General features: G+C 46.0%; 3 protein-coding genes across 17 annotated transcripts in view; 1 reads left to right on the forward strand and 2 right to left on the reverse strand.

Annotated features, from left to right (window-relative positions):
- Positions 1–2,305, forward strand: part of ATP4A (ATPase H+/K+ transporting subunit alpha) — a 112,669-nt gene extending 110,364 nt beyond the window's left edge. For all 13 annotated transcript variants that reach the window (XM_074218897.1, XM_074218896.1, XM_074218893.1 and 10 more), the window contains 5 exons: positions 204–349; positions 474–607; positions 1,739–1,840; positions 1,931–2,022; positions 2,146–2,305. In XM_074218897.1, the coding sequence (XP_074074998.1) occupies positions 204–349; positions 474–607; positions 1,739–1,840; positions 1,931–2,022; positions 2,146–2,174 (503 nt within the window). In that variant the 3' untranslated portion in view covers positions 2,175–2,305. The remainder of the gene's footprint in view (positions 1–203; positions 350–473; positions 608–1,738; positions 1,841–1,930; positions 2,023–2,145) is intronic.
- A 2,726-nt stretch (positions 2,306–5,031) lies between these two features.
- Positions 5,032–8,904, reverse strand: TMEM147 (transmembrane protein 147). Of its 3 annotated transcripts, none has more exons than XM_074218906.1 (8): positions 8,232–8,904; positions 6,465–6,576; positions 6,304–6,373; positions 6,161–6,226; positions 5,759–5,895; positions 5,556–5,640; positions 5,347–5,468; positions 5,032–5,244 (listed from the first exon to the last, which is right to left on the reverse strand). In XM_074218906.1, exons 2-8 carry the CDS (start codon positions 6,539–6,541, stop codon positions 5,124–5,126), a joined length of 678 nt encoding a protein of 225 aa, XP_074075007.1. In that variant the 5' UTR covers positions 6,542–6,576; positions 8,232–8,904; the 3' UTR covers positions 5,032–5,123. The 3 variants fall into 3 exon arrangements, with proteins under 3 accessions (XP_074075007.1, XP_074075009.1, XP_074075010.1); XM_074218908.1 differs by having other exon boundaries at positions 8,212–8,249; XM_074218909.1 differs by lacking the exon at positions 8,232–8,904 and adding an exon at positions 8,168–8,230.
- A 300-nt stretch (positions 8,905–9,204) lies between these two features.
- GAPDHS (glyceraldehyde-3-phosphate dehydrogenase, spermatogenic) lies at positions 9,205–21,680 on the reverse strand. The gene is made up of 11 exons (XM_074218910.1): positions 21,520–21,680; positions 18,227–18,368; positions 17,938–18,034; positions 17,681–17,787; positions 11,633–11,723; positions 11,422–11,540; positions 10,737–10,818; positions 10,360–10,511; positions 10,002–10,164; positions 9,731–9,828; positions 9,205–9,617 (listed from the first exon to the last, which is right to left on the reverse strand). The coding sequence occupies exons 1-11, from the start codon at positions 21,575–21,577 to the stop codon at positions 9,545–9,547; spliced, it is 1,182 nt and encodes a 393-aa protein (XP_074075011.1). The 5' UTR covers positions 21,578–21,680; the 3' UTR covers positions 9,205–9,544.
- Positions 21,681–27,518: the final 5,838 nt, after the last annotated feature.

A 27,518-nucleotide genomic window follows, 5' to 3' on the forward strand; every position in this document is an offset into this window, starting at 1 on the left:
CCTCAGAGGTTCAGTGACTTGCCCAGGGTCACTCAGATAGTAAATGACACAGCTGGGGTTTGAATCCGTGACCTCTGAAGCCCCCAGTACAGGAGAAACTAATAGGACTGTAGCACCCCCTTCCCCAAGTGATGATGCCTGGAAAGGATTGGATATCCAATCCTCGGGGTTAAGGAATTGTCTTTCTCTGTCCCCGGTCCCAGGTGCCATCCAGTCCTTTGCTGGCTTCACTGACTACTTCACAGCTATGGCCCAGGAGGGCTGGTTCCCCCTGCTCTGTGTGGGACTGCGGCCCCAATGGGAGGATCACCACTTACAGGACCTTCAGGACAGTTATGGCCAGGAATGGGTGAGCTTTGGTGATTGTTTGAGTCCAGCCCTGGAATGAAAGCAGGTGATGGGAGGGAGAGGCAGAATGGTTGAACCAGGCTCTGGGGCTAACCTAGGCTGTCCTCTGACCCCTGACCCCACAGACCTTCGGCCAGCGTCTCTACCAGCAGTATACCTGTTATACTGTGTTCTTCATCAGCATTGAGATGTGTCAGATTGCAGACGTGCTCATCCGCAAGACCCGCCGGCTCTCTATCTTGCAGCAGGGCTTCTTCCGGTGACTAGCCCCAAGCCCTCCCCTGCCCCCAATCTCTGTCAAAGTCTCTTTCCCCTTCTGAAAAGTGAAAGGATTGGACTTGATGCTTCTAAGGGGCCCTTCCAGTTGAAGGTCTAAGATCCTCCAACCATTGACTCACCACATAAAGTCTTTATGGTCTTCGAATGAGCGAGTGCCATGTTCTCTTCTAGATTCCAACAGCTAATTCTAGGGTCAGGAAGACTTGATTTTCAATCCCATCCATGACACTTAGTCATGGGAAACTTGGGCAAGACCCTACCCCCACCAGCTCACACTCTTTGTATTTACTATGTTGGATTCAATGGCCACTAATTATGCTTCTGTATATGGAAAGCACGTACACACTCAGATACTAGAAGAGGACATGGGGACATGACGGGGAAGGGCAATCCCATCCCTTGGGCTTCCTATCACATCCAAGTCCCTCATTATGAAAATATTGTACATATGTGTGAGCACGAGTTAGGAAGATGTGAGTTTGAATCCTGTCTCAGACACCTAATAGTTTCAGGACTATTAGGTGTAAATAGGTGGGAGGTGGAGCTGATAGTCACCTTCAAGCATTTAAAGGGGTGTTATGTGGAGGGCAGACTGGTTTTGTTTTGTTTGACCCCAAAGAACAGGCCCAGGAGTCACAGAGGGCGAGTGGGAAAGAGGCCAGATTAGGCTCAACAATAGAAAATGTTTCCTGATGATCAGGCCTGTCCAAAAGCGGAGTGTGGGCTATCTCTGAAGGCAATGAGCCTCTCCCTGACTGGGAACGCTTCAGAGACAAATCAATCTGTCTGTGTCACCTTCCTGATCTGTAAAATGGGAGTCAACAGTCCCTACCTCCAGGGTTGTTGTGAAGATGAAATATCTGTAGGGTGCTTTAAAAGTTTTTAAAAAAGTTATATAAATGTGAGCTTCTAAAATGGAGAAAAGGTCCAGAGGGGAAAGGACATGCTTGCTGGGGTTCTAAAATATTAGTGTCTTAACTCTTCCAATCCCCCATTCCCTTAGCCAGTTGACCTCTTGACTTTAGTCTTCATATCCCAGCTCCCATTCCCCCTTTCAGTCCCCCTCATCCTGCTCCATCTGTCAGATGCTGAATTCCCAATGTTCCCCCAGGAACAAGATCTTGGTTATTGCCATCGTCTTCCAGATCTGTATTGGCTGCTTTCTCTGCTACTGCCCAGGGATGCCCAACATCTTCAACTTCATGCCCATTCGGTAATGAGAACAGGGGGTCTGGGGGACCACTGGTACTCTGGAGTGTACACTCTGGAAATTGTGACTTTTCTCTCCCATTCCTCCCTCCAGGTACCAGTGGTGGCTTGTCCCAATGCCCTTTGGCCTTCTCATTTTCCTCTATGATGAGGTCCGGAAGCTTGGTGTGCGATGCTGCCCAGGAAGTAAGTTTAGCTGCAGACACCTACCTCCTAAACCCATTCTAAACTTTTCTCTCAGGGTTTTTAGGTCTTCATGGTCTCTGACCATTTTCCTCATTTGTCTCTTCCTATCTCTCTCTGCCTCAGGTTGGTGGGACAAGGAACTGTATTATTAATGGAGAAGCCACCAAGGACCTGGCTTTTTCTGGGACAGAAATCTCAAGACTGGTGGGGCAAGAAGCTGGAGTCCCAGATAACCTGGGTTCTGCACTGGGGGAGGAGGAGACCAATAAAGAATCATGTGAGCCAGGTCCCTGGAGTCCTTGTCTCTTCCCATCTGGGCTACACACACACACACACACACACACACACACACACACAGAAGAAAAGATTTTTCTTAGCTTACCTGCATGGTTCTGTTACCAATTGCCACTTGCTGGGCTGGGGGACATTTGTTTTATCAGCAGAATCACAGAATCTTAGAACTGCAAGAGTCTAGTCTAACATGCAACCCAAATTGGTTGGCCATTTCTTTCTGCAATTGATGAAACTAAGGCCAACAGGGTGAAGTGACTGAAGTCAGACAGCTAGGAAGGGTCTGAGGTTAGATTTGAAAGTAGGGAGATCCCAAAGGGGATCTCTTGCTATAACTGTAACAGACCTAACAAATTGTTTTTGAGGAATTACCAATTAGGAAGAGGCTCGTTGCCTTAAGAGATAGCCCACACTCCACTTTTAGACAGGCCTGATCATCAGGAAGCATTTTCTGTTGTTGAGCCTAATCTGGCCTCTTTCCCACTCCCCCCTGTGACTCCTGGGTCTGTTCTTTGGGAATCAAACAAAACACAACCAGTCTGCCCTCCACATAACACCCCTTTAAATGCTTGAAGGTGATTATCAGCTCCACCTCCCATCCCACCCTGTGATTTCAGGTTTTTTCCCCCCTCCAACTTTTACAAGTCAATAGAGTTAAGTGACTTACCCAAGGTCACACAGCAGAGTATAGTGTTTGAGGCTGGATTTGAACTCAAGTCCTCCTGACTCCAGGGCCAGGGCTCTATCCACTGTGCCACCTAGCTGCTCCTATCCCTGGTTCCTTTAACCAATCCTTATACTGGATTCAAAGCCCTCCCCCATCTTAGTCACCTTCCCCTGGTCCCTCTCCACTGTATCTGTATCCTTACACAGTGGTACTCATAACAGAAACAATACTTGAGGCATTGTCTGAAAACAGAGGACAAAGGGCCTCTTGCCTCCAAATTCCTGGAGGCGCTGCCTCTTTTCCCAACATCTCTCTCTGTAAATATTTTAGCTATTAAAAGCACACAGTTCTTATTGAGCTTTCCATCCACTAAGCCCTCAGATCTTTTCCTTTAACCTATGTAGGGCCCCAGGTTATACACTCACCATGGCCTCAAAACCATTTTTACCTGATTCTGCTTTGCAAACTTCAAAATGCTTTATAAGTGACTTTTACTATGACCCAGGAGCATATGTAAACAGTAGCATGATAACTTCCTTGCTGACATGTCAACAAACTGCACCCAGGACGCAGGGCGTAGGGGGTGCAGAAAGGCTAAACCAAGACTTCTGGGACACCAAGTACAAACAGGCTGGACATTTTCAAGGAGAATAAGTCACCGAGTCTGTGTCAGTTGGCTGTGATCATCAGTTGAGGGCTTGGATGACCTAGAACATCAGTCTAGACTTGCTTGGTACAAGCTGGCTCCTGAGATAATCCAGTCAAGGGCTTTTCTCCTAGCTCAGATTGCTAGGCTGGAAAGAACTTTCATTTTACAGATAAAGACACTGAGGGCCAGAGGCCATATGTGACACACTACAGTGGAGATAGCACTAAATCTGGGAGTCAGGAGAGGTCTAGGCTGGATCCTGACTAAATGGATGACTTGGTGAAAAAGAATCATCTGATCTCAGGATCCTCTGTCAAATAGGGATGATAAACCTTGCAGCCAGTGCCCTAGGGGATTGGGACACTTGGTATAAATCTTTATGATTTATTGCAAAGGAGGATGGATTTGGATCTAGATGGGTTGGGTTGCAATGCAGCCTGTTCCCATGCTTTAGAGACTTCAGGCAAGTCACTTGTCTCATCCCCCCCCCCCCCCCCCAATGAGGTTGGACTATCCACTATGTGGTCTGTGAAGCCAGGCTGCAGCAGAGGTCTTGCTAAAATGGCAAATCAAAATATACTGTCTATTGTTTCAATAAAAACTTTTAAAAGTAAGGTGGAACAGCCCTGGACTGGAGGACTGCTAAGGCTCCTTTCTATTTCTATATAATTGTCAGCTATTCTTAATTGGTGGCAGAATCTGGACTTATTTGACCAGAGACATCCACCTGTCTTGCTTTCAACCCAGCTTCTTCCGCCATCCTGGCATTCTGTTTTGTGACTGAGAGGGAAGGCAAGAATCCACATAGGGGTGAGGAATGACTGGACATACCCAAGAAAGAGAAGCCAGGGCTGAGTGGAGGGAGCTAAGTGCCTGCTGAGGAGGTGGGCAGTGAACCGCAGACTGCACCATGAGCTGGAGAGCTCTCTCAGAGACTGTGCCCCTTGTTTCAGAAGAGGCAATGGGCCCAGGGGGTCAAAGGGGAAATGCAGAAAGTGCCCTGGGCAGCTAGGAGGTGAAGGCAGGAAGGAAGTGGAAGATTTTAGAAGGCCTAGGCTGGGAAGAGTTGTGAGCCCATCTCTGACACTGGTGCTGATGGGAGCCACAGCCACTTACTGGTGACTGAGCCTTCCTTTTCTCATCTGTACATGGGGGTGAGGATCACCAGCCATTGTGAGGTCATGTGTCTAGTCCCTTCATTTTAGAGAGGGAGGGTCTAGGCCCAGAGAGGTTCAAGGCTTCCAGGTTCCAGGCTGAATGGGACCTTGGAAGGAATGGGAGCAGGGATCAAGACCAAAGCTTTGGACTCTAAATCCAGTAGGTTTTCCCACTGTATCATTTGGGAACTTAGGAAGGATCCACAAGGAGGGGGCAGGGGAGGGTATGTATAGAGAGATTAATATAAGTAGAAAAAAACCCAAAAGAACCTTTTAATTCTAAAGAGAGGGACTAAGCCCAGGTGTTGCGGCCCCAGGAAGGGGTTAGGAGAGAAGGTCAGTTGCCGTGTACAAGAGTTACAAAGAGACTGAGGGAACTCAGTGCGAGGACACCAGTCATCACCGCTCGGACCAGTAGGGCCGTCCAACTGCCCAGAGAGAAGAGGTGGACAAAAGCCCTGGGAGGAAGGAAGAGCAAGGGAGAATGAAGTCTCCTGTGGTCCCTCACTGGAGGTAGCCCCGACCTGGCCTCACCCCAATAGGCTAAACCCCTCACTTACTCCAGGATAAAGGCTTTGTAGACGCTGATTCCCAGAAGGAGAGTCAATGGGGGGCGGAAGTTCCGTGGCAGGTCGTATCGAGTGAACATCCACACCAGGGCAGAGACCGCAATGTAGTGGACCTAGAGTCAGAGTTGAGGGTCAGCCAAGAGGCAGGGGTCCACAGGGCAAAAGTGGACACAAGGTGGGGTGGAAGAGGTGACAATTACCAGGCTGATGTTGGAATCAATGCTCATCTGGATATATTTCCAATCGAACTCGATGCCCCGAGCCCCAACCCAGAGAGGGATACAGCTGGAAGAGAGAAGAGATGAGGACTGGTGGCTCAGGCCACCCTGGGGAGCTGGGAGTCTGCCCTTCTCCTCCCCATCCCCCATGGTCCAGAGACAAGGGGCCCACACATCCTACACACCGGGACATGATGAGTTCTGCCGTGGCCCACCCCAGGGCCGCCACCATCACCTTGTACTCGCCCTTCCCTGCATTCCGAGACATGACAAGGTGGAGGCCCACCAGGTCCCCCAGGTCCACAGTTGCCTTCATGAACTCCTGGTTAGGTAGATTAATTCTCAGTTTAGAGCTGGAAGAGACTTTAGAGATCCCCGTATTTTTTTCGGTGGGGGGAGGGCTAGAAAAACAGGGATCTCTATGAGATCAGAGAATCACATAGACTGAGGCAAAATCCGAACCCAGGTCTAGCTCCAAGTCTAGCATAGCCTCTAGCATTGGCTCTTTTCCTGCACACATCTCCCCCACCTCTGCCACCTTCCATTGCCAGGTCTTGCCTCCCCATCAAGTCCCAGAAGCCACTCACCCCTATGAAATCATAGATACCAGCTCCACCTTCCCACGTGGGGAAGAAGGTCGCGAGAAACAGCATCTGGAGGACAGAGGGAGAGCTTAGAGAGGCGCAAAGGAGGGGCCTACAGACTTTCACCCATTGCCCTGGTCTCTCACCTTGCAGAGCTGTACAAAGAGATAGGTGGCTCCGGCCTGCACACATTTCCAGAAAGCGTTGTACTCTGACCTGAATGTGGGAGGGATTCCTGCAGGTGAGCACCAACCCCAAGAACCTGGTCCCACCCATCCCTCCTGCCCAGGTAACCCCCAATACTCACAGGCCACTGCACTTGTATGTGATGAAGTAGGGGAAGTATGCCAAGGCAAAGCAATTGCCAAAGTGGAAGAGGGTCATGGTGGGCCTTTGGCTGACCCTCAAGGGCACTGGAGCTGGCAAAAATGCACAAAGCCAGGCATTTAGAGGCTTCCCCCCCCTCGGGCAGCCCCAGCCTTCTCAGGGAGCAGGATGGAGAGCTCTAAAGGAGGGTTCCCAAGATGGTAGGCTTTTGGACTCTTGGAAACCCCAGCTTCTAGCCACCACTCTTCGGTTCCCTTTGAGTCTTGGAAGGGACACAGAACCCAGTCTCCACTGGGGCACAGATGTCCAACTCCCAACTTCTCCCTTCCAAGGGGCCCTGGGTGGTCTGTCCCCAGCTTCCATTCCCCTCTAATAGGATCTAGTGTCTTGCCCCCAGCCTCTATTTTCCAGAGACCCCATGTGTCCTGTCCCAGCCTCTATTTTCTAAGAGACCCCCATAGGCCCTGCCCCCAGTCTCTATTTTCCAAGAGGCCTTGCCCCCAGCCTCTATTTTCCAGAGACCCCATGTGTCCTGTCTCAGCCTCTTTTTTCCAGAGACCCCATGTGCCCTGCCCCTGGCCTCTATTTTCCAGAGACCGCATGTGTCCTGTCTCAGCCTCTATTTTCTAAGAGACCCCCATGTGCCCTGCCCCCAGCCTCTATTTTCCAGACACCCCATGTGTCCTGTCTCAACCTCTATTTTCCAGAGACCCCATGTGCCCTGCCCCCGGCCTCTATTTTCCAGAGACCCCATGTGTCCTGTGTCCCAGCCTCTATTTTCTAAGAGACCCCCCATAGGCCCTGCCCCCAGTCTCTATTTTCCAAGAGGCCTTGCCCCCAGCCTCTATTTTCCAGAGACCCCATGTGTCCTGTCTCAGCCTCTATTTTCCAGAGACCCTCATAGGCCCTACCCCCAGCCTCTATTTTCCAGAGACCCCCATAGGCCCTACCCTCAGCCTCTATTTTCTAAGAGACCCTCATAGACACTGCTCCCAGCCTCTATTTTCTAAGAGACCCTCATAGGCACTGCTCCCAGCCTCTATTTTCCAGAGACCCCCATAGGCCCTACCCCCAGCCTCTATTTTCCAGAGACCCTCATAGGCCCTGCCCCCAGTCTCTATTTTCCAGAGACCCCCATAGGCCCTACCCCCAGCCTCTATTTTCCAGAGACCCTCATAGGCCCTGCCCCCAGTCTCTATTTTCCAGAGACCCCCATAGGCCCTACCCCCAGCCTCTATTTTCCAGAGACCCTCATAGGCCCTACCCCCAGCCTCTATTTTCCAGAGACCCTCATAGGCCCTGCCCCCAGTCTCTATTTTCCAAGAGGCCTTGCCCCCAGCCTCTATTTTCCAGAGGCCCTCATAGGCCCTACCCCCAGCCTCTATTTTCCAGAGACCCTCATAGGCCCTGCTCCCAGCCTCTATTTTCTAAGAGACCCTCATAGGCCCTACCCCCAGCCTCTATTTTCCAGAGACCCTCATAGGCCCTACCCCCAGCCTCTATTTTCCAGTGACCCCTGGGGCCTCTATTTTCCAAGAGGCCCTGGCCCCAGCCTCTATTCTTCAAGGGGTCCTGCCCCCAGTCTCTGCCTACCCCTAACCCCCCAGGGCTCCAGCTCCCAGCATTCCCCGCCCCCTCCCCAGGAGAGCAGGGGTCTTCCAGCCCTGCCCCCAGCCCCCTCACGGCGTCCGGCGCCGGCTCTGGGTCTTCCCGAGGCCCCCACACACCACGAGCGGCCCAGACTCACTGGCAGCACGGCTTTCCTCCCGCGCATGCGCCAACCTCACTCGTCGCTTCCTCCTCTTCGCACAGCCCGCCGGGAATAGTAGTTCTCTCACTCGAGGATCCTGAGCACACGTGACCTCAGAGTCTGCGGAGCCAGCCGGGATGGGGGCGGAGCCAGCAGGGATGGGGCGGAGCCAGTCGGGCGGGGCGGAGCCAGTCCGGCGGGGCGGAGCCAGTCGGGAGGGGCGGAGCCAGTCGGGCGGGGCGGAGCCAGTCGGGCGGGGCGGAGCCAGTCGGGCGGGGCGGAGCCAGTCGGGCGGGGCGGAGCCAGGCGGCCTAGCGGAGGCGCGTGGGATGGCTAGGGCAGTGCCAGGCTCGGTCCACGAAGACCTCCGCCCGCACCCGCGCGAGCGGCTCCCCCGCCCCGCCCCACACAAGACCTGGATACACGCAGAGATGCATGCACACAGGACCGGGAGAGAGAGACTGATAGAGACAGCGACAGAGAGACAGAGAGATATACAGACAGATGGAGAGACAGAGACTGAGAGAGACAGAGAGAGAGAGAGAGAGAGAGAGAGAGAGAGAGAGAGAGAGAGAGGAGAGCAGGGAGAAAGGAAGGCCGGCTGGCTAGTCAAGCAGAGACTGAGAAAAGAGACACACTGAAGTTCCAGAACCGGGCAGGTGAGACCCACAGAGTCTCCCCTCCCCCCCTGCATCCCCTCCCCACCACAAGGCCAGGGCCAGGTAGAGACAAGTAAAAGAGAGGAGGAGGACCCCGAGAAGGGCGCAGGCAGGCAGGCCCAATCCAGAGACACTTCCCCCAGAATAGTGAAGCAAGACTCGCAGGCCTGGGCAAAACGCAGACTCCTGCAGAGACAGGTGAGGCAGAGACAGGGCTCCCTCTGCACAGTCAACCCGGAGAGACACCTCGCCTCCCCCTCGCCCTCCCCCAGGCGGAGGCCGCCCCCACAGTCCCCAGAGGGAACTTCCTAGCGGGTGCTGAGATGTTTATTGGACTTGTTGGCACAATCTCTCGGGTACCCTCATCTGGACTCGCCCCTCGTGGAGGGGCGGGGGAGGGCCTGTGCAGTAGGGGGAGGGGGTAGTTCTGAGGGGTGGACACACACATACACAGACACCCACAACACACACGCGCGCGGTGACATCGCCCCCCGAGTACAGTCCGGGGAATGGTGGGGGTGAGTGTTGGCGGGTCAGAGATAGCTGATGGAGATGCTTGAGTTGGTGGAGGGGAGAGGCGACGCCAGCAGATCAGACCAGACCGAGGTCCTGGGTGGCGAGGGCGGCCCTGCAGTAGGGCTCCCCTTCCCTTCACTTCTCCTTGCTGTGCATATGACGCATGAGATCGGCCACCCGGTGGCTGTAGCCGTATTCGTTGTCATACCTGGGATGGGGTGGGGGGGGGCAGCACGGTTGGAGTCGGTGGGGTGGGATCCTCCTGCCTCCACCTCCAACTCCACAGGGCCCACCCCACCTCCCCCCTTTCCCCCAGCTCACCAGGCGATAAGTTTAACAAAGTTATCATTGAGACATATGCTGGCCTTGGCATCAAATATACATGAATGACTGTTTCCAATGATGTCAGAAGAGACCACCTAGAGGAGAGGGAGCCATTTGAATGAAGGAGGTGAGCCTAAGGAATGCACCCATCCCTCACTTCCAATGGATCTTGCTTTCTGGGAGCCAGGGACTCTTGCTCAGTGACCAGCCTTTCCGCCAAGTTCATCTTGTTTCTCCATCCCCAAAGCCAAGAGCCCCAGGCCCTCACCTCATCCTCCGTGTAGCTGAGGATACCAGCCATCTGCCCCTTAGATGCTTTTTTAATTGCCTCCTTAATGGCATCTAAACTGGCAGCTCGGTTAAGTCGGCAGGTGAGGTCCACTACAGACACATCGGGAACCGGAACTCTGAATGCCATCCCTGTCAGCTTCCTGAACATATCATAGACAGGAGAAAGGATCAGAACAACTCAGGGATCCAAGCTGTTGGCCTCTAGCCTTGCACCCCTTTCAGTGTCCTCAGTGCCATTCAGTCCTCCCCACCAAATGAGCTCTTCAGATTACCACTCCCATAATACTCTTTTGTTATTTTTTTTTCAAAGAAAGTCATGAATCCAGCCTTCATACCCATCAAGTTCAGGCATAACTTTCCCTACAGCTTTGGCAGCACCAGTGTTGGCTGGGATGATATTCTGGTGGGCACTTCTACCATCCCGCCATGACTTGACCGAAGGTCCATCTACAGGCTTCTGTGTTGCTGTATAGGCATGGACCGTGGTCTGGGGGAGAGGAGGAAGATTAAACCTTAACATTTATCCCAATTTATTCCAGCCTGTGTTTTCTCCCTACTCACAATGAGAGAAAGATAGAGAAGCAGAGAGATAAGCAGAGACAGAGAGACGGAGATTCCAGGCAGGTTCCCTCAACTCTTGCCCACCTCCATCCTGCCATTCTTCTCTCCCACTCCATCTCAACCCACATTACCCTTTCCAATTCATACTCACCATAAGTCCTTCCACTATCCCAAAATTATCTTGGATGATCTTGGCCAGGGGGGCCAGGCAATTGGTGGTACAGGAGGCATTGCTAGAACAGAAAAAGATGGAGTAGAATAGAGTGGGGAAAGATGTCAGAATCTCTGACTGACAAAACTTAATGTGGATAGAAATTGTGAGAGGATAGTATTGCCTTACAAGGAATGATGACTATGAAGACTTCAGAAAGGATTTATGCAAACTGATACAAAATGTGTACAGTAATGAGAACCAGGAAAACTGTATACATACATATAACAATGTAAATGGAAAGACCTCTTGGACAAATGAAACTGTACAAGAATTATAACATCTCCAAAGAATAAGGTGAAAATGTATCTTGGTCCCTTTTATCTTTTGCCAAGGTGGGGAGCTAAAGATATGGAACACTATACATACTGTTAGACTAAGTTAATAATGTTGGTTAGTTGTGGTGAGTTTTTTCTTTTTAATATAATTTTTTTTTTGCTGTTGTTGTTATAAGGAATGGATGACAGGGAAGGGAAGGAAATATATTGAGAAATGATATTAATAGAAATCAAATCTCAAAATGCAACAAAGGGGGAAAGGCTTAGGGATAGCTCAAGTTGCGAAGGTCAGAAGGGGATGGTGAATCAGGGCCACAGGAAGAGCCTATCCCATATCCCCTAGTTACCTGACGATAGTCATGTTGTTGGGGTTATAGTTGGTCTCATTAACACCCACAACAAATGTGGGCGCATCGGGGGAGGGAGCAGATATCACCACTCGCTGAGCTCCAGCTTTAATGTGTCCCTGATGGAGAGACAAGTATAAATAGCATCTTTCACATTCTAGAGAATGTGGTTCTGAACCCTCTCATCCACTCTACCTGCCCTTTCTCTCACCGATGCCTTTTCTGTTGTGAGATTCAATCCAGTGGATTCTACCACGTACATGACCCCAGCGGACTTCCAGGGGATTTCTCCAACTTCCTTGCTAAGGGAAGGGGAGGAAAATATTCCATGAGTCCCGATTTCAATCTCCCCTTCCAATATAATTAATCTTTGTTCTATTACCCCATCACTTGCCTTGCCCAGTTCCCTTGGTTGGAGCCATCAAGGATCAATCAAGTCTCCCACTCAAAGTCTGCTCATTGCACACAACATTTGAGATGTCTTTCCCTTCCTTCCTTCAAAAGTCTAGCTCAATTCATCCCTACCTCCCCTGGTTAACTGGGCTGGTAAGAGGTCATTCTTTGCTTCATTTCTCTTATAATCTAAGTCACTGAATGGATGTTGCCTCAGTCAACAACCTGTTTAGTTTAAAAAGTTCAAGGTCAGGGGCGGCTAGGTGGCACAGTGGATAGAGCACCAACCCTGAAGTCAGGAGTCCCTGAGTTCAAATCTGGCCTCAGACACTTAATAATTACCTAGCTGTGTGGCCTTGGGCAAACCACTTAACTCCATTGCCTTGCAAAAACCTAAAAAAAAAACCCCTAAAAAAATAAATTCAAGGTCTTCCACTACATCCAGGGCCATCTCGAGTCAATCTGAGCCCGAATTTGAATCCAGGTACTCCTGACTCCAGGGCTGGTGCTTTATCCGCTGCACCACCTCACCACCCCCATCTTGAGTCAATCTTGATCTTTACTTGACCACTGGACTCAAAATGGTTCTGGAGGAAAGTGAGGTTGGTGACTTTTCACAGTCCACCCCCTCATGTAAATCCAAATTCTCTTATATGTCCATGGTATCACATCTCTGTTATCATGGTCCTCTTATAGAATGAAGGACAGTCTTTAAGGCAATTAGAATTAGAATCTCAAAGACCTGAGTTTCAAATGCTGCCTAGTTGTTTCCTTTCTATCTCCAGCAGGACCAAAATGACACCACAATGTTAGTCACTATGTCTGACTGTGGCTGATCAGTTGATTATAAACTTGGAATGCTCCACCACAGGTCAGGCAGAAACAAGCCATGTGAACATTTGGGGTGGGCTCTCCAAATCTGCACATCTTGTGTTTCTTGTCACAGCTACTACAGTTCTGCCGAGCTCATAGAACACAGAACCTGTTCTTATAACAGCATACTATGCTGGGTGATCCTGTGCCAGTGTCTCCCATGTCACACAATCAATTCCAAAAGTTCTTAAGAAAAATTATGAGAGTATCTTTGTTATCTCTTTTTCTAACACCTCCTTTGAGCACTTGTGCTGTATGAGTTCCTCATAAAATAATCTTTTTGTCAAGTGTACATTTGGCATTCGAACAACATGGATAGCCCACCAGAACTGCACTTTCTGCAATAGAGTTTGAATGCTTGGCAGTTTAGTTTGAGAAAGAAATCTATGTCTGGTACTTTATCCTATCTGATGATTAGAAATATTCATCAAATTCATTCAAATGGAAGTGATTCAGTTTCTTAGCATGGCACTAGTAGACTGTTCAGGTTTCACAGACATAAAACAATGAAGTCAGCACGATGGTTCGGTAGACCTACTGTTTGATAGTCTAATATCTCCCTTCTCACATTTTCCCTCTGATCCTCCCAAACACTGAACTAGCTTCAGCAATGCCTGCATCAACCTCATTGTCAATGTGTACAATCCTGGAAAGGACACTGCCAAGGAAAGTGAACTTATCCAAGTATTCAAAACTTCTCCATTTACTATAACCAATGGTTCCACATATGGTGTGCTGCTGGCTAATGGAGCACCTGTGTTTTCTTGTGTTAACTGTTAGGTCAACATGAGCACAAGCAGCTGAGAATGGATTCATACTTGGTTGCCTCTCAGCTTCAGAGGCCTCATTGAGTACACAATCATCTGCAAACAGAATAACATGTAGCAATATTCCTTCCACTTTGGTCTTGGCTTGTGGTCTTTTCAAGTTGAAGAAATTACTTGCAGTGCGGAAGCTGGCTTTGATGCTGTTTTCATCCTCATTAAAGGTGTTAAATAACATGTCTAAAAACCATCATGCTAAAAAGCATGGGAGCAAGAACACATTCTTGTTTCATTCCATTGGTGACCTGGAAAGTGTGTGAACATCATCCACTATACAAAACTGATGAACTTCTCTGGGCGAACAAATTTTGTTACAGTTTTCCACAAGCTGACAGTGCCAAAGGCCTTTGTCAGATCCACAAATGCTGTTCTGTTTCTGGCATTTCTCTTGGAGTTGTTGGGCAACAAAGACCATGTCAACTGTTCTTTGACCCTTTCTGAAGCCATGCTGGCTCTCAGATAAATGACTAACATCCAAGTGAAGGATTAGTCTGTTAAGGATGACTCTGGCAAGAATCTTAGCAATTACTAAGAGAGAAATCCCTCTCTGTGACTGTCTCCAGATAATCTAGTTCCTTTACCTTTATAGAGATGGACAATGTAAGCATCTTTGAACTCCAGGGAAATAATCTCATGTCATATAACCTGAAAAATTTCAGACAGCTTTTGTATAAACAATGGACCCTCTTTCCCGATTTGCAAATCTCAGATGGAAAAGAATTAGCACCAGGCAGTTTGCCATATGAAAGGAGTCTAATGGCATTCAAAATCTCTTCTTCAGTTGGAACTTCAGTTTGGGAGGAGATTGACATCAACTTGAAGTATACAGGCAGTGGCTTCAGCATTGATTAAAGAGAATCTGTTGAGGACAGTATGGAAGTGTTCAGTCCATCTCTTTAGCATCATGTCCCTATCACAAATCAATGTGGCTCCATCAGCACAAAGCAGTTGAGATGCAACACAGTTTGGCTCATGACCTTTAGCATATCATGAAAGTGTTTGGATTATTTCTATCAGCATAAAACTGAAAAGTGTGCCTCTTACTGAGCCAGGAATCCTGCATCTCTCTAAGCTTCTTTCACATTTTACTTTTGATGGAATTAAATGCTGCCTTCTAAGAAATGGATGAACTCTCCTGATGGTGAACCCTGTGGAATTCTCACTTTTCACTTAGCAACTTCTGTATTTCCTCATCATTTTCATCAAACCAGGCTTGATGTTTGTGAGCAAATGTAGCACTGTACATCAGATCACTGAAAGTTGCCTGTTCCTTTTCTGTTCCACTGTTGTCAACTGTGTGTTGACTCAATTTTCCCTCCCAAGTTAGCAAGAAACTGTTCCTGCTCAGAAAAAGCACTCTAATTTCTTGATATCAATTCTTCTGGTGGTCATTTTGCCTTAGGGGTCCTCTGCTTTGGTTGAATGAGAATATTTAGGATAAAGGATATAAAGGATAAATCTATGGTTCAGTATTCTGTACCACACACTACCTTTGTCACTCTCACATCCTGTCTTTCTCTTCTCCTTATAATCACACAATGTATTAAATGTTTGCTTTGAGGGTGTATCCAGGAAGTTTTATTGGGTTTAGGTAAATGGAAGACAGTGTTTGTGATCAGGAGCTGTACAAGTCTTCAGTAGTAGGTGACCATTGTTGCTATTTCCAACTCCATTCTTCCCAAGGACTCCCTGCCATGTCTGGTAGTTTGAGCCTATTCTAGCAATAAGGTCACCCAGATAAGCTTGTCCTGTTTGGGCACATTGAAGCTATTCCAGGTCTTCATAAAACTTTTCTTTACCTCATCAGGGTTCATCATGGTGGGAGCATAAGCACTAATGATTGTGGCATGGCATTTTCCTGCAAGTGGCAATTGCATTGTCATGATTCTGTCATTCACCTCTTTTGGTTCGCCTACATTCTTGTTGACTAGATTAATTTTGATTGCAAAACATATACCAGCCTCAACATGCTCCCTTTCACTGTAGCCACTCCAGAAAAATGTGTATCCAGCTGAGTTCTCTTGCAACAAAGCCACTCATCTTTCAGATATATTGGATTTTTGTATTGTCTATGAGCATGCATATGTTCCATGTACTGTTGTTGAGTGGAATCTGTTTTTGCAGAAGTTTTTGTTCCTTTTTTGTGTGTTTTGAGTAGAGGATGGGATCCCCACCTGGCCAGGGTTGGGTAAGCAGACAACTTCTAAGGCAACTTTTTAAACTTCTTCCTCTAGCCAGGTGGTGAGCAGTGCAATCCTTAAAAGGCTGTTTAGACACCCAGGGGTCCTGCAGAATTCCACTATTGCTTCCAGTGGCCTGTGTTGCCTGTGTGCAAGGTTGTGACAACATCTCCCCATGCATCTCACTTGCTGCTTCTTCACTTGCCTATTGCCACAGGACTTTGGGATGGATAAAAATGGTAAAATGGTAAGGTGATATCTTTAAATTCATGTAAATCCAATTTAATTTGGATTTAAGTGAGTGAGAATTGCACAAAGTTGTTGGCCTCACTCTCTCTTCTAGAGTCATCACAATCCAGTGGCAAGACAGAGTCATGATTAAGTGGAGATGCAATGGATGACTTTGGCATCTTTGATATTTAACCAAGTTCTAAATGCTCTACTGCACCTGCTTCAACTGCCTTCATGGCCATTGAGAAAATTGTTCTCATCTAACGATTCCACCAGGGAAATCCTCAAATACTTGAGGTAGACTCCTAACTCAGTGATGGATTTGAGACTTCTCTGTTACCCTCAACCTGCTTTAGCCCACCTGTAGCATGGACAGAATGAAGATGACTCTTCCTAACTCTAGGCCCAGCACTCTATCCATTAAGGCACAATAACCTGGAATATAGCAGGTACTTAAGAAAAATGCTTGTTGATTGAGTTATCAGTCTGTGTTCTATTGGCTGTACAGGTTTATCAGGGCGTGGTTGCTGTTCATGCTACAGGTGAGGATTCCTTGTATCAGGTGGACACCAAAGGTGGAAATAGCCCTGAAAAGGGCTTGACAGCCCTCATACCAGAAGTAATCTTCCCTGAACACCCCCTTCACTTCAGCCTCAGACACTTAATAGTAGGGTGGACCCCAGGTGCAAGTCACTTAACCTTTGTCTCAGGCCTACATCTGAAAAATGGGGAATAACTATAGCTAATGCCCTCTCCCCCACATGTATCTTGTTTGTACCTATTTGTGTCCACAGGTAGTTAGATGACCGATGTCAGGGCTGAAATCAGGAAAATTCATCTCCTTGAGTTTGAATCTAGCCTCAGAAACTTACTAGCTATGTGACCTTGGGCAAGTCACTTAACTCTATTGTTGTTCAATTATTTTCAACTATGTCTGATTCAATATTTGAGGTTTTCTTGACAAAGATATTGGGAGGGGTTTGCATTTCCTTCTTCAGCTCATTTTACAGAAGTGGAAACGGAGACCAGCAGTGTTGAAGTGATTTGTCCAGACTCACATAGCTAGGAAGTGTCTGAAGCTGGATTTGAATTCATGAGGATGAGTCTTCCTAATTCTAGGCCCAGCAGTCTATCCATTATGGCACAATAACCTGGAACATAACAGGTGCTTAAGAAAAATGCTTGTTGACTGATTTATGAGTCTGTGTTCCATTGGCTGTACAGGGATGATCATTTCTATCACTAATAGATCATTAGAATTGAAAATACCCAGAGTGTTCATCTAAGATCTCTAAGATCTTTGACTTAGCTAAGAATTACTTGAAACAGGTGACCCCAAGTGGGTGGTGATGTAGAACTAGATGGGTTGGACTAAAATGGTCACTTGGGCCCCATTTCATCCTTCAATTGTGTTACAGATTCAATCTTTTCTTTTTACTGGATAGAAACTGAAGAAGTCAAGGGAGTCAGTGGCTTACCCAAGATCACCCAGAGGGATATAGCTGAGCTGGGACTAGAGTCCCGATTTCCTGATTCCTTTGGAGTCCAGTACTGAAACGTTTCTAAAAGTTGTTTCTAATCTTTCTAAACTATGAACCCCATGACTCCATGTCTTTATTTCAGCTATCCATTGCTCTGCATTCCAGGAAATCTCTTCAGATGGTGGTTAATGAACTGGCTCCTCATTTCCCATACCTATCTTCCCACTTGGCTTTCATTCAGATCTTCCTGTGACTAGTCCAGAAGAAAGTGTCTTACCTCTGGAAGACATTGATCATCTGCTTGTTTACTATTAACTTTCCATCCTTAACTTCAACAGTCCCAGAGAATGGACCATGAGTGGAGTCATACTTGAACATGTATTCCTTAGGGAAAGAGAAGGACAAGATGTGATGGGGAGGGGGTAAAGTAGTGCTGAGGGCAGGGAGATGCATCCCCAGGAGAGAGCCCACTCCCATGCATGGGCAGGTGAGACTGGGGGCTTCCTCTTTCCTGTCCCCAGGACCTTTCCTTACCATATAATTGACATCGATGAATGGGTCATTTATTGCAACAACTTTTATTCCTTTCTCTAGACAGGCTCGCAGCACCAGACGCCCAATACGTCCAAATCTGATGCAGGATGGAAGAGTCAGAGATTTATTAGAATTTGCAATGATAGGGGAAGGAGGGCAAGAGAGGAAGATGGGTCTTTGTTATAGTATACAATGTTCTTATTATACTCAAACCGGAAGGGAACTCTCAAAGAAGCCTAAGGTCATGTGGCCTCAGTAAGGAGGGAGCAAATCAGGAAGAATGACTCACCCATTGATGCCCACCAATAGCCCAGAAGCTCCAACTGTTGCATGGGAAGAAGAAGTAGTAGTTTTGCCAGCTTGTTCTATAGATAGTGGTCTAGGCTTGCCTGAAACTGTTGCTCCAAATGTATCTTCATTCTGCTTGCTACCTGTTCATTTGGGATAAAGTGAGGGGAAGATGGACAGAGAGACAGACACAAAGAAAAGACAGAAACTTTCATTAGCTTATTCCTTATGGGCAGAGTCACTTTATTTTGGTCTTGAAAGAACAAACAAGTTGGTTGAAGTGACCAGTTAGAATGCCAGTTAATGTGATTTCCCTTCATATTTGTAGCTGCCATTCTTGTTGCCACACAGTTTTCCCCTTTCTCTTGAGATCATCAAATACAAAATTATATGGTTAAATTCAAGTAGCACATATATAATGGATGACATAGAGCTGAGGACAATATCCTGGAGAAGAGGGGCTTGTAGGCACTTTTATTTTTTAAATAAGTTTTTATTGAAGTCTTTTTTTACATCATGGTGTCTCCTAGAATCTCTTCCTCCTTCCCAAGGAGGCATTCATCTCATATAACAAAATAGCATTTTTAAAAGTCGAAACAAAGAAAAGAAAGGGAAAAATCACTAACTCATTAACACATCAAAAAAAAATCTAAAAGTATGTGCAATGTGCAACACTTCCTTCCATATCTGAAAGGGGTATGGTGGGAATATCTTCTCATATCCCCTCTTGCAAGCTATGCTTTGTCCTTGATCATTTGCAATGTTCAGTTTGAGGGGTTGTTGGTTTTTTTCATTTGTAACACTGTAGTTATTTAATGATATTGTTCTCTTGGCTCTTCTTCACTCTGCATCAGTTCATATAGATTTTTACATGCTCCTCTGTATTTATCTAACATACCTTTGTTTAAATTCCAATCAGCATTTATTAAACACTTACTATTTTCATTCAACCATGAAAGCCAGAATCATTATATCCAGGAAAAACCCAAAAGAAATTATCTGGAATATCTACATTGCATAGGATTTTAAACAAATTTTATTTATTTTTCCAACTACATGCAATGGTAGTTTTTGCCATTCATTTTTTTTTGCAAGGTTTTGAGTTTTACATTTTCTTCCTCCCTCCCTTCCCTCCCCCTCCCCAACAGTAAACAATATGATATAGGTTCTACATTATAACCAAGTTAAACATAGTCACCTGTCATTTCTTACAGCGCAAAAATATTCCATTACATTAAGGTACCAAATTTTTTTAGCCTTCCCCCAAATGATGAACATTTACTTTGTTTCCATTTCTTTGCTATCACAAAAATGCTGCTAGAAATTTTGGTGCATATGATAACTTTCCTTTTATCATTGACCTCTTTGATGCTTAAGCCCAATAATGGAATCTCTGAATCAAAGGAAATGGACATTTTAGTAATTAATTCAAAATGTAGGCCATCTACTTTTAAGGGTTGGTGAAGAGAATTCAGAAGGGCAATTATTATGGTATAGGAAGGGAAACAAAATTGGGTGAAGGGAATGTGATCAGATTATCTGTGCTTTTAACAGTGGGGCGAATGTGGAAGAAACCAAAATCTCTAATATATGTATGTTGGAGTGACACCCAATTTTTGGAAGGGTAGAGAAGAATATGAGGACTCGAGAGTCTGGGAGGCTTTGTATTTGTGTGACAAGTCAAAGATGTCAAATTTTGCAAATCGTAGTTTAATAGAATTATTTCTCAGTGCAGTGAAGAGAGCGATGGATATGGGGTCAGATGACTTGGTTTCAAATTTGAAGCTGTTGTTGATTTTTCAGGGTACCTGTTTATGAAGTAAGGGGTCTAGATGATTTAGATGGCACTAAAGATTCCATTCCCACAGTTCCTTTTAAACTCCCACAATCCTAATGAACCCAAGGCCCTGATAGGAGGATGGTATTGAAGGGGAAAGATAAAGATGAGGGCTGGAATCAGGAGTCTTGAGAAACTTTTCTCTGCTATTCTTAGTATGAAATAATGGATGGCTATAGCTTGAGGTGTCTTAGTGGCAATGAACATTCATAAGCAGTGATAATCATTTATTAATGATGGTAGTTCAATAATTATTAATGATTATGAATGTCTGTCCTTTTCAGTTTGGGGATCTTTCTCTCTGGAGTTGTTTCCTGTTCCCCTAAATAGGGACAATTGTCATCCCTCTCCTCTGCCTCTTGACTGGAAGTGTTACTTCAAGGCAAAGGTTAAGCAGCCTCTTCATAGGAAGAACCCAATGCAGAAACGACATTTCTGCGCCCCCTCCAAGTCACTGGGCAAAGCCGCACTAATCTAGGGTTTGGAAGACTAGTACCATGGACAGCAGAGAAGGAGGAAGCTAGGTAACTCGGATTGCTAAATGTGTAATCCCAGCCTTGTCTGGTGGAAGGCCAATGTTGTCATTGTAACTGCTGAGGAGGAAAGGGTTCTGATCCAGTCCTGGCTGTCCACTTTAGTATTTTCAAAATCATTCTGAATAACGACCCTTGCAACTTCCTCTGCCATCAAGGGGAACATGTTGTTAATGCCTTTCCCATTCCCCTCCCCTCCCTCAATTTCCCCCAAAGCTTTTCTTACACAGAGGAACAAGGGGCTATCCCAACCCCTTCATTTTACAGAAGAGGAAATTAAAGCCTAGGGAAGAGATCAGCATCAGAGGGGTAGACTGTGAACGCCAAGGAGTACTATGATTCTAGAATCAGAGTAGTCTGCCCACAGTATCTATGTCTGTCTCTGTCTCTCTGTCCATCTGTCTCTGGGTCTGTCTTTCCATGTTTTTCTCTTTCTCTGACTCTCTCTCTCTCTCTCCTCTCTGTTTCCGTCTGTTTTTCTCCATCACTCTGTCTCTGTGTTTCTCTGTCTCTGGCTGTGTCTCTGTTTGTCTCTGTCTCTGTCTCTGTCTCTGTCTCTGTCTCTGTCTCTCCCCAAACTTCATCAGAGATGATTTTCCTTATCCACATCCCTTCCTCCAAGTTTCAGCTTCCCTTGAAGCCGCACTGCCGTTCTAATTATGAAATCCTGGGGTGGGCCCTTTCTTCTTTCCCCAGGGGCCACTCGACCTAGAGGAGCCCAAGAGTGGGGAATGGGGGGGGGGGGGCTGGCCACGCTTCCGGGAGGAGGCACGTGACGATGTCACACTTTTCCTTGGATCTCGAGGGCGCCGGGGGGCTCACTCCGAGCCGGGACAGCGGGGCAGTGAGCGAGGCGCCAGGGGCGTGCCAGATCCCGCCGGGGGCTCCGGTCCGCGCCCACCTTGTCCCGGCCAGGTGGCTTACCTGGTCGCCGCAGCTGGACCACGGTGACATTGGTGAGGATGACATCTCGTTTCGGCATGGCCTCAGCCTCTCATGGCCTCTCAAATTCTCATGGCCCGGGTCCACCAGCGTCCCCGCTGTGGTGTTACTGAGACCCTCCGTAGCCTGATCTCTGGTTCTTGGGGGGGTCGGCTGTGGCGTCATAGTGCCCGCCGCCGCTGAGCAGCATCCTGACCTCACAGAAGAAGGCGCCCACGAGGGCAGGGGAGCTCCGAGGCAAGGCTCCTCTCGCCTTGCCGTTCCCTCGTCCGCCAAGAGAAGGCTAGGCCGGAGACAGAGCCTCGCCTCTACCCTGCCCACAGCCGCAGATCAGGACAACGAAGGGACTCAGGTCAGGCCCCGAAGTAGTTCCTCGCTGCCTTCAGCATCTGATTGGGTGGTGAGTGTGGGGGAAGGGAAGGGAAGGCGGGTGCTGTCCCTAATACTTGATGAACGGTATCTCCTTTGATCAGGCCTAGAGAATAAATTGGTCACCAAAGATAGGGGGAGCCGAATTGGAGTCGGAAACAGATTTTCCTAACCAGGATAATGGAACCATATTATCTAAGGTGGCTCCTAAGAGGACCCTGTTGAAATCTGGCCTCTGACCCTGTTGGCTGTCATTGGTAAAGGGTGGAGGTTGAACTCTGTCATCACCCCTTCAGAGGGTCTCTTCCTATTCTGAATCTTTGGATTCGGAACCAGATTCTGCCTCATTTTAAGTCCCCAATCCATTCTAAAAAGGAACCTGTAAGAGCTGACATGCCCTCCTTCTAGGTGAGGGACAAGAAATGAATCTGCCAGAGCTAGGAGGAGACTGAAATGATCAAATGGTCTTTGCCTCCTACCCAGCTGCTTGTGTCTTCCCATTAGGGATTACCTTTCATTTACTCTTTGTAATTTATCTTGTTTGTGCCTATTTCTAGGCTATCCTCCCATTAGAATGTGAACTCTTTGGGCCTGTTTTTGCCTTTCTTGGCTCCCCATCATTATCATAGTGCCAGTGTATATAGTAAGCACTGAATAATTGCTTGTTGGCCAACTGTTTGTTGATTTGTTGCCTAAGATGACACCCCCCCTCCCCCCAGAGCTACAGAAATCTTAGATGATATTGTTGCAGGGTCAGTGAGAATAATGTGGTTGGAGAGATGAAGAGACAAATAGAAAAGAATAAGGGAATCTCAGTACCTTCATGGTGACCTATAATGGTCCTATTTGATTGGCTCTTCATCACTTGTCCCTGTTAAATGGTGTGAATAGCATCATTTGACTCAGCATAAATTGGATTTAAGGGAGGCAGAGTTGCAAGAAGTCATCAGAGAGCCAGGGTACATCTCAGCTAACTTTGCTGATGAAGTCACATTGATTAGTAATAAGGACATGATTCTGGAGAAATGGACTGAGCCCTTCCATAGTGTTTTCAACAGACCGACAGTAGGGGTGACTAGGTGGCACAGTGGACAAAGCACCGGCCCTGGAGTCAGGAGTACCCGGGTTCAAAAACGGTCTTAGACACTTAATAATTACCTAGCTGTGTAACCTTGGGCAAACCACTTCACCCCATTTGCCTAGCAAAAACCTAACAAAACAACAGAATGACAGTGACCATTTCCCTCAGATTGAACTCAGTCCCTTTTTAATCAAGTTTCCAAATGAAGAATAGGTTTTGATTGCTATTCAATTCCTCTCCTGTGATAAGATATCTGCTGTGGATTCTATTCCAGCTGAGGTTTCAAGACAGGGGATTTGCTTCTTATACAAAAGCTGTCTCATTTTCTGGGTGATACTGGAAGAGGAGGTGATTCCCCCAGAAATTTAAGGACACCTCCATTGTCCATCTCTATAAAGAAAAAGGAAGTATGGTTGCCCTATGACAAACACAAAGAGTTCTTTCTTAGGCATTACTGGTAAGAGTCTTGCCAGAGTTGTCCTTTCTTCACCTGGAAAGTCAGAAACAGTTGATATGATGCTTGTTGCCCAGCAACAGGTGAACAGAATTTTGTACATATTTGTCCATCTAACCAAGCCCTTTGTTACTGCCAGTTGTGAATGTTTCTGGAAAATCATGGCAAAATTTGTTTGTCCAGGGAAGTTCATTAGTATTATACCTCAATTTCATGTCAACATGCTTGCACAGGTTCTGGATAATGGATGATGGTCTTGTACTTTCCTAGTTACCAGTGCAATGAAGGGGGGTTGTGAGCTTGCTCCGATGCTTTTTAGCAGGATGTTTTCAGTAAAGTTGTCAGACATCTTCAATAAGAATGAAAATCAGCGACTGCATAAAAAGCAACAAGCCAAGACTAAAGTGAAGGGAGAGTTGGTACATGTTTGTTTGGTTTTTTGGTCCCAGATAATTATGCACTCAATACAAGCTCTGAAACCTAGAGGCAATAAAGTTTGGCTTGATTTTTTTTGCTGCTTTGGCCTAACAACACTAAGAAAACACTAGTCAGTACCATATCATTTATACATGAAACCATAGGTTACAGCAAATGGAGAAATTTTGAATGCTAGGTATAAGTTTACTTACCTTGGTAGTATACTTTCCAGGGAAGTACACACTGATAATGAAGTTGATGCAGGCATTGCCAGAGCTAGTTCAGTGTTGGGGAGACTCCAAAGGAAAGCATGCAAGAAAAGATGTATTAGACTGATTACCAAACTGAGTCTACAGAGTCACTGTATCTGCTGATATCATTGCTGTATGACTATGAAACCTGCACAGTATACCAGTGTCTGGCAAGATAAGGTCTCTTCTGGAACTAAACTTCAAACATTCAAACTCTTTTGCAGAAAATGAAACTCCAATGGGCTGACCATGTTCAAAAGCCAAATATTTGTTTGCCTAAATAAGACTATTTTACAAAAAAACTTACATAAGGCAGGCATTCCATTGGAGGTCACAAACAGTAAAGTGAAAGCACACTCAAGGAGTCTCTGAAGAATTTTCTGTGCTTGACCTGTGGTGAGCCTCCCAAGCTTTTAAGTGATCTAATCAGCCACAGTTGGACACACTGTACTTTGCCAACATAGTAGTGTCATTTTGGTCCTCTCTAAGAATGAAAGACAATAACCATCACACTTCCCACAGAGCCTGTTCCAAATCTCTTTCTCCAAATCCCTAACCCTATTCTCACTGTCTTTTTTCTCATTTCCCTACTTAACTTCTTCACATCTCAAAAAACTATTTTACTTATCTTTTCCTCTTTTCCCTCCATTTCAGAGAGAAAAGGCAGCTGTTTCTTTACCAAGGTTAACCCTTCCCTTTGTGTCCTTGATCCCATCTCTTCCTGGACTTTAATTTACCCACAATTCAATTCAGTTCAATGAACATGTAAGTGTACATTGTATCTTCTCCATTTTATTCTTTCTCTTTCTCTCACCTTAAAGAATCATAGAATCACAGATACTTAATAATTCCCTACCTGTGTGGCCTTGGGCAAGCCACTTAACTCCATTTGCCTTGCAAAAAAACAAACAAACCTAAAAACAAAGAATCATAGAATCATAAATAAAGACCTGGAAAGGATCTGAGAAACTGTAGAGTCCAATCCCCTTTTATAACTAAGGAAACTTGTGCAAAAAGAGGTTGTGACTTAACCAGGGGCTACACAAATAGTAAGTGGATTTGAATCTAGTTTGGGTAACTTTAAACTCTACCTTTTAATATTCCACTCTCTGCTGATTTTTTCCTGGCTTTGTCTATGAACATACTCCAGTTTTCCCTATCCTAAAAATAGCAGCCCTCATCCTTCTTTTCATCTTGCTACTCTCTGAAACTACTCTTCTATATATTTATTTTTAGGACCATAGTGTCTAAGAGTAGGCATGGACTTAAGAAGTCATTTAGTCTCACCAAGAAAAAGACCAAAAATTTCTTCTAAGAGATGTATGACAGCTTGAAAACATCTGAGAAAAGCTTATTATCTAAGCAGCTAAGCACATTCCATGTGGGGAAAACTGTAATTGTTAGAAATTTTTTTACACAAAGTTCACTTCTACCTCTTCATCCTAGCTCTGCCCTTTGGGGCAAAGTAGATCAAGGCTAATCTATCTTCTATGACAGCCCCTTAAATATTTTAGACTGCTTTTCCAGTCTAAAAGGCTCGTTTTTCCAAGCCTTTCCCCTTTCCCCTCTCCTCCCCCCTCAACCCAAATCTTCTCTTCATCAGAGTAAACACTGATATCTCCTTCAGGTGGTTCTGGTCTAGCCTGATTACATCATGGAACTCTTTAGAAGTCTGGCAAAGTCTATGGATCCCCAACTTGAATTAATGTTGAAATTCATAAAACCAATCACTTTGGATTAAGAGGGAAACCCTTATATTAATATATATAGTTATCAAAATACCTTTTCAAAGTTCACAGAACGCATGTTAAGAACCCCCTTCACTATTTATCAGCTTTCCAAATTATATCCCCACCACCAAATATTAAAAGAATACCCACACTAGAATAGTCTTTGACACATAGTAGGGACTTTAAAATGGTTATTGAATTGTACATAGTAACAGCAATATTATGGCCCATAATCAACTGTGAAAAACTTAGCTACCTGAAAATAATTCTAAAGGACTGACAGAGAGAGAGAGAGAGAGAGAGAGAGAGAGAGAGACTGACACCAGAGACAGAATTGATGACTCAGTGTAGAATGAAGCATATTTTTTCACTTTATTTTGTCAGACATGGAAATATATTTTTATGATTTCATAGTATAATGGGCATCATATTTCTTGCCTCCTGATGAGTAAGGAAGTATAAGAGAGAGAACTTGGAATTCAAATTAAAAAATAAATGCTTGCTGACTGACCTTTGACTTATCAGACAAATGCTTCCCTACTAAGAGGTATTTAATAATATTCATATCCTTAGTTCAGGTCATATTTGAACTTTGTGCCTGCAGATTTACATTATGTTCATTTACACTCAGTTATTCATTGTTCTGTATATCTGGAAGTACAAAGACAGAACCATGTCTTTTGGGGAAGTGAGGATAGACGTACCCTTTTCTGTTCCTTTTCTCACAACTAGTCTAGTGCTTACAATCTGTAGGCAGCTAAAATATTTGGCCAAACTACTGCTAAAGTTCTAGAAAACTGTCTTCATCACCTTACCACCCACTCATTCCTCTGCTCTCTTCATTCTAGGTTCTCTATCACTCTCCTGACATTGTTCTATGCAAGGTCACTGAATATCTTTTCATTCCCAAGTCCAATAGACCTCACATCCTCTTTGATCTCTCTGCAGCATTCAGCCTAATTTGCCACTCTCCTTTGAACATTTCTTCTCTTTTGGCTTCCATGATACTGCTATCTTCTGGTTCATTCACCTTTCTCACTGATCCTTCTTGGGCTCCATCATGGGCTCATTTTTCTTCCCTTCCCCTAAATGTGAGACCTCAAGGCTTTCACCTAATACCTCTTCCTTTCTCCCAGTTCCCCCCTTGGTGACTTCATATATTCCCATGGTTTCAAGTATCACATCTATACAGATGACTGCCAAATTTCTATCTTTAGCTGTTCAATTTCTGACAGCCTACTGGACATTTTCACTTGGATATTCTGCTAGACCTTCATATTCAACATGCCCAAGGTTGTGGTCATCATTCTTTTCTACACTTTATGACCTGCCTCCCATTTTCTATGATTCTGCTGACCCAACACCCACCCATTCCAAGTAATCAGGCAGGTTCAAAACAACAAAATCATCTCTGACACTTTCCTTTCCCCCATCCTATATCCAACAGGTTGCCAAGGTCTATGGTTTGGACTCCAGTGGTATTGCTCACAATATTGCTCACAATATTCCCCTCTCTCCACTGACAATGCCACTGACTTATTGTAGGTCTCTCAATTTATCTCTTATCTGGGTTATTGTAATAGTCTCCTTGGAGGGGTGGGGTTGCTAGGTAATGGGGGTAAGTGACTTGCCCAAGATCACACAGTCTGAGGCTGTATTTGAACTCAGGTGGTCCAGAT

The sequence above is a fragment of the Macrotis lagotis genome, chromosome 1 (assembly GCF_037893015.1).
Source record: "Macrotis lagotis isolate mMagLag1 chromosome 1, bilby.v1.9.chrom.fasta, whole genome shotgun sequence".
Classification (NCBI taxonomy): Eukaryota; Metazoa; Chordata; class Mammalia; order Peramelemorphia; family Peramelidae; genus Macrotis; species Macrotis lagotis.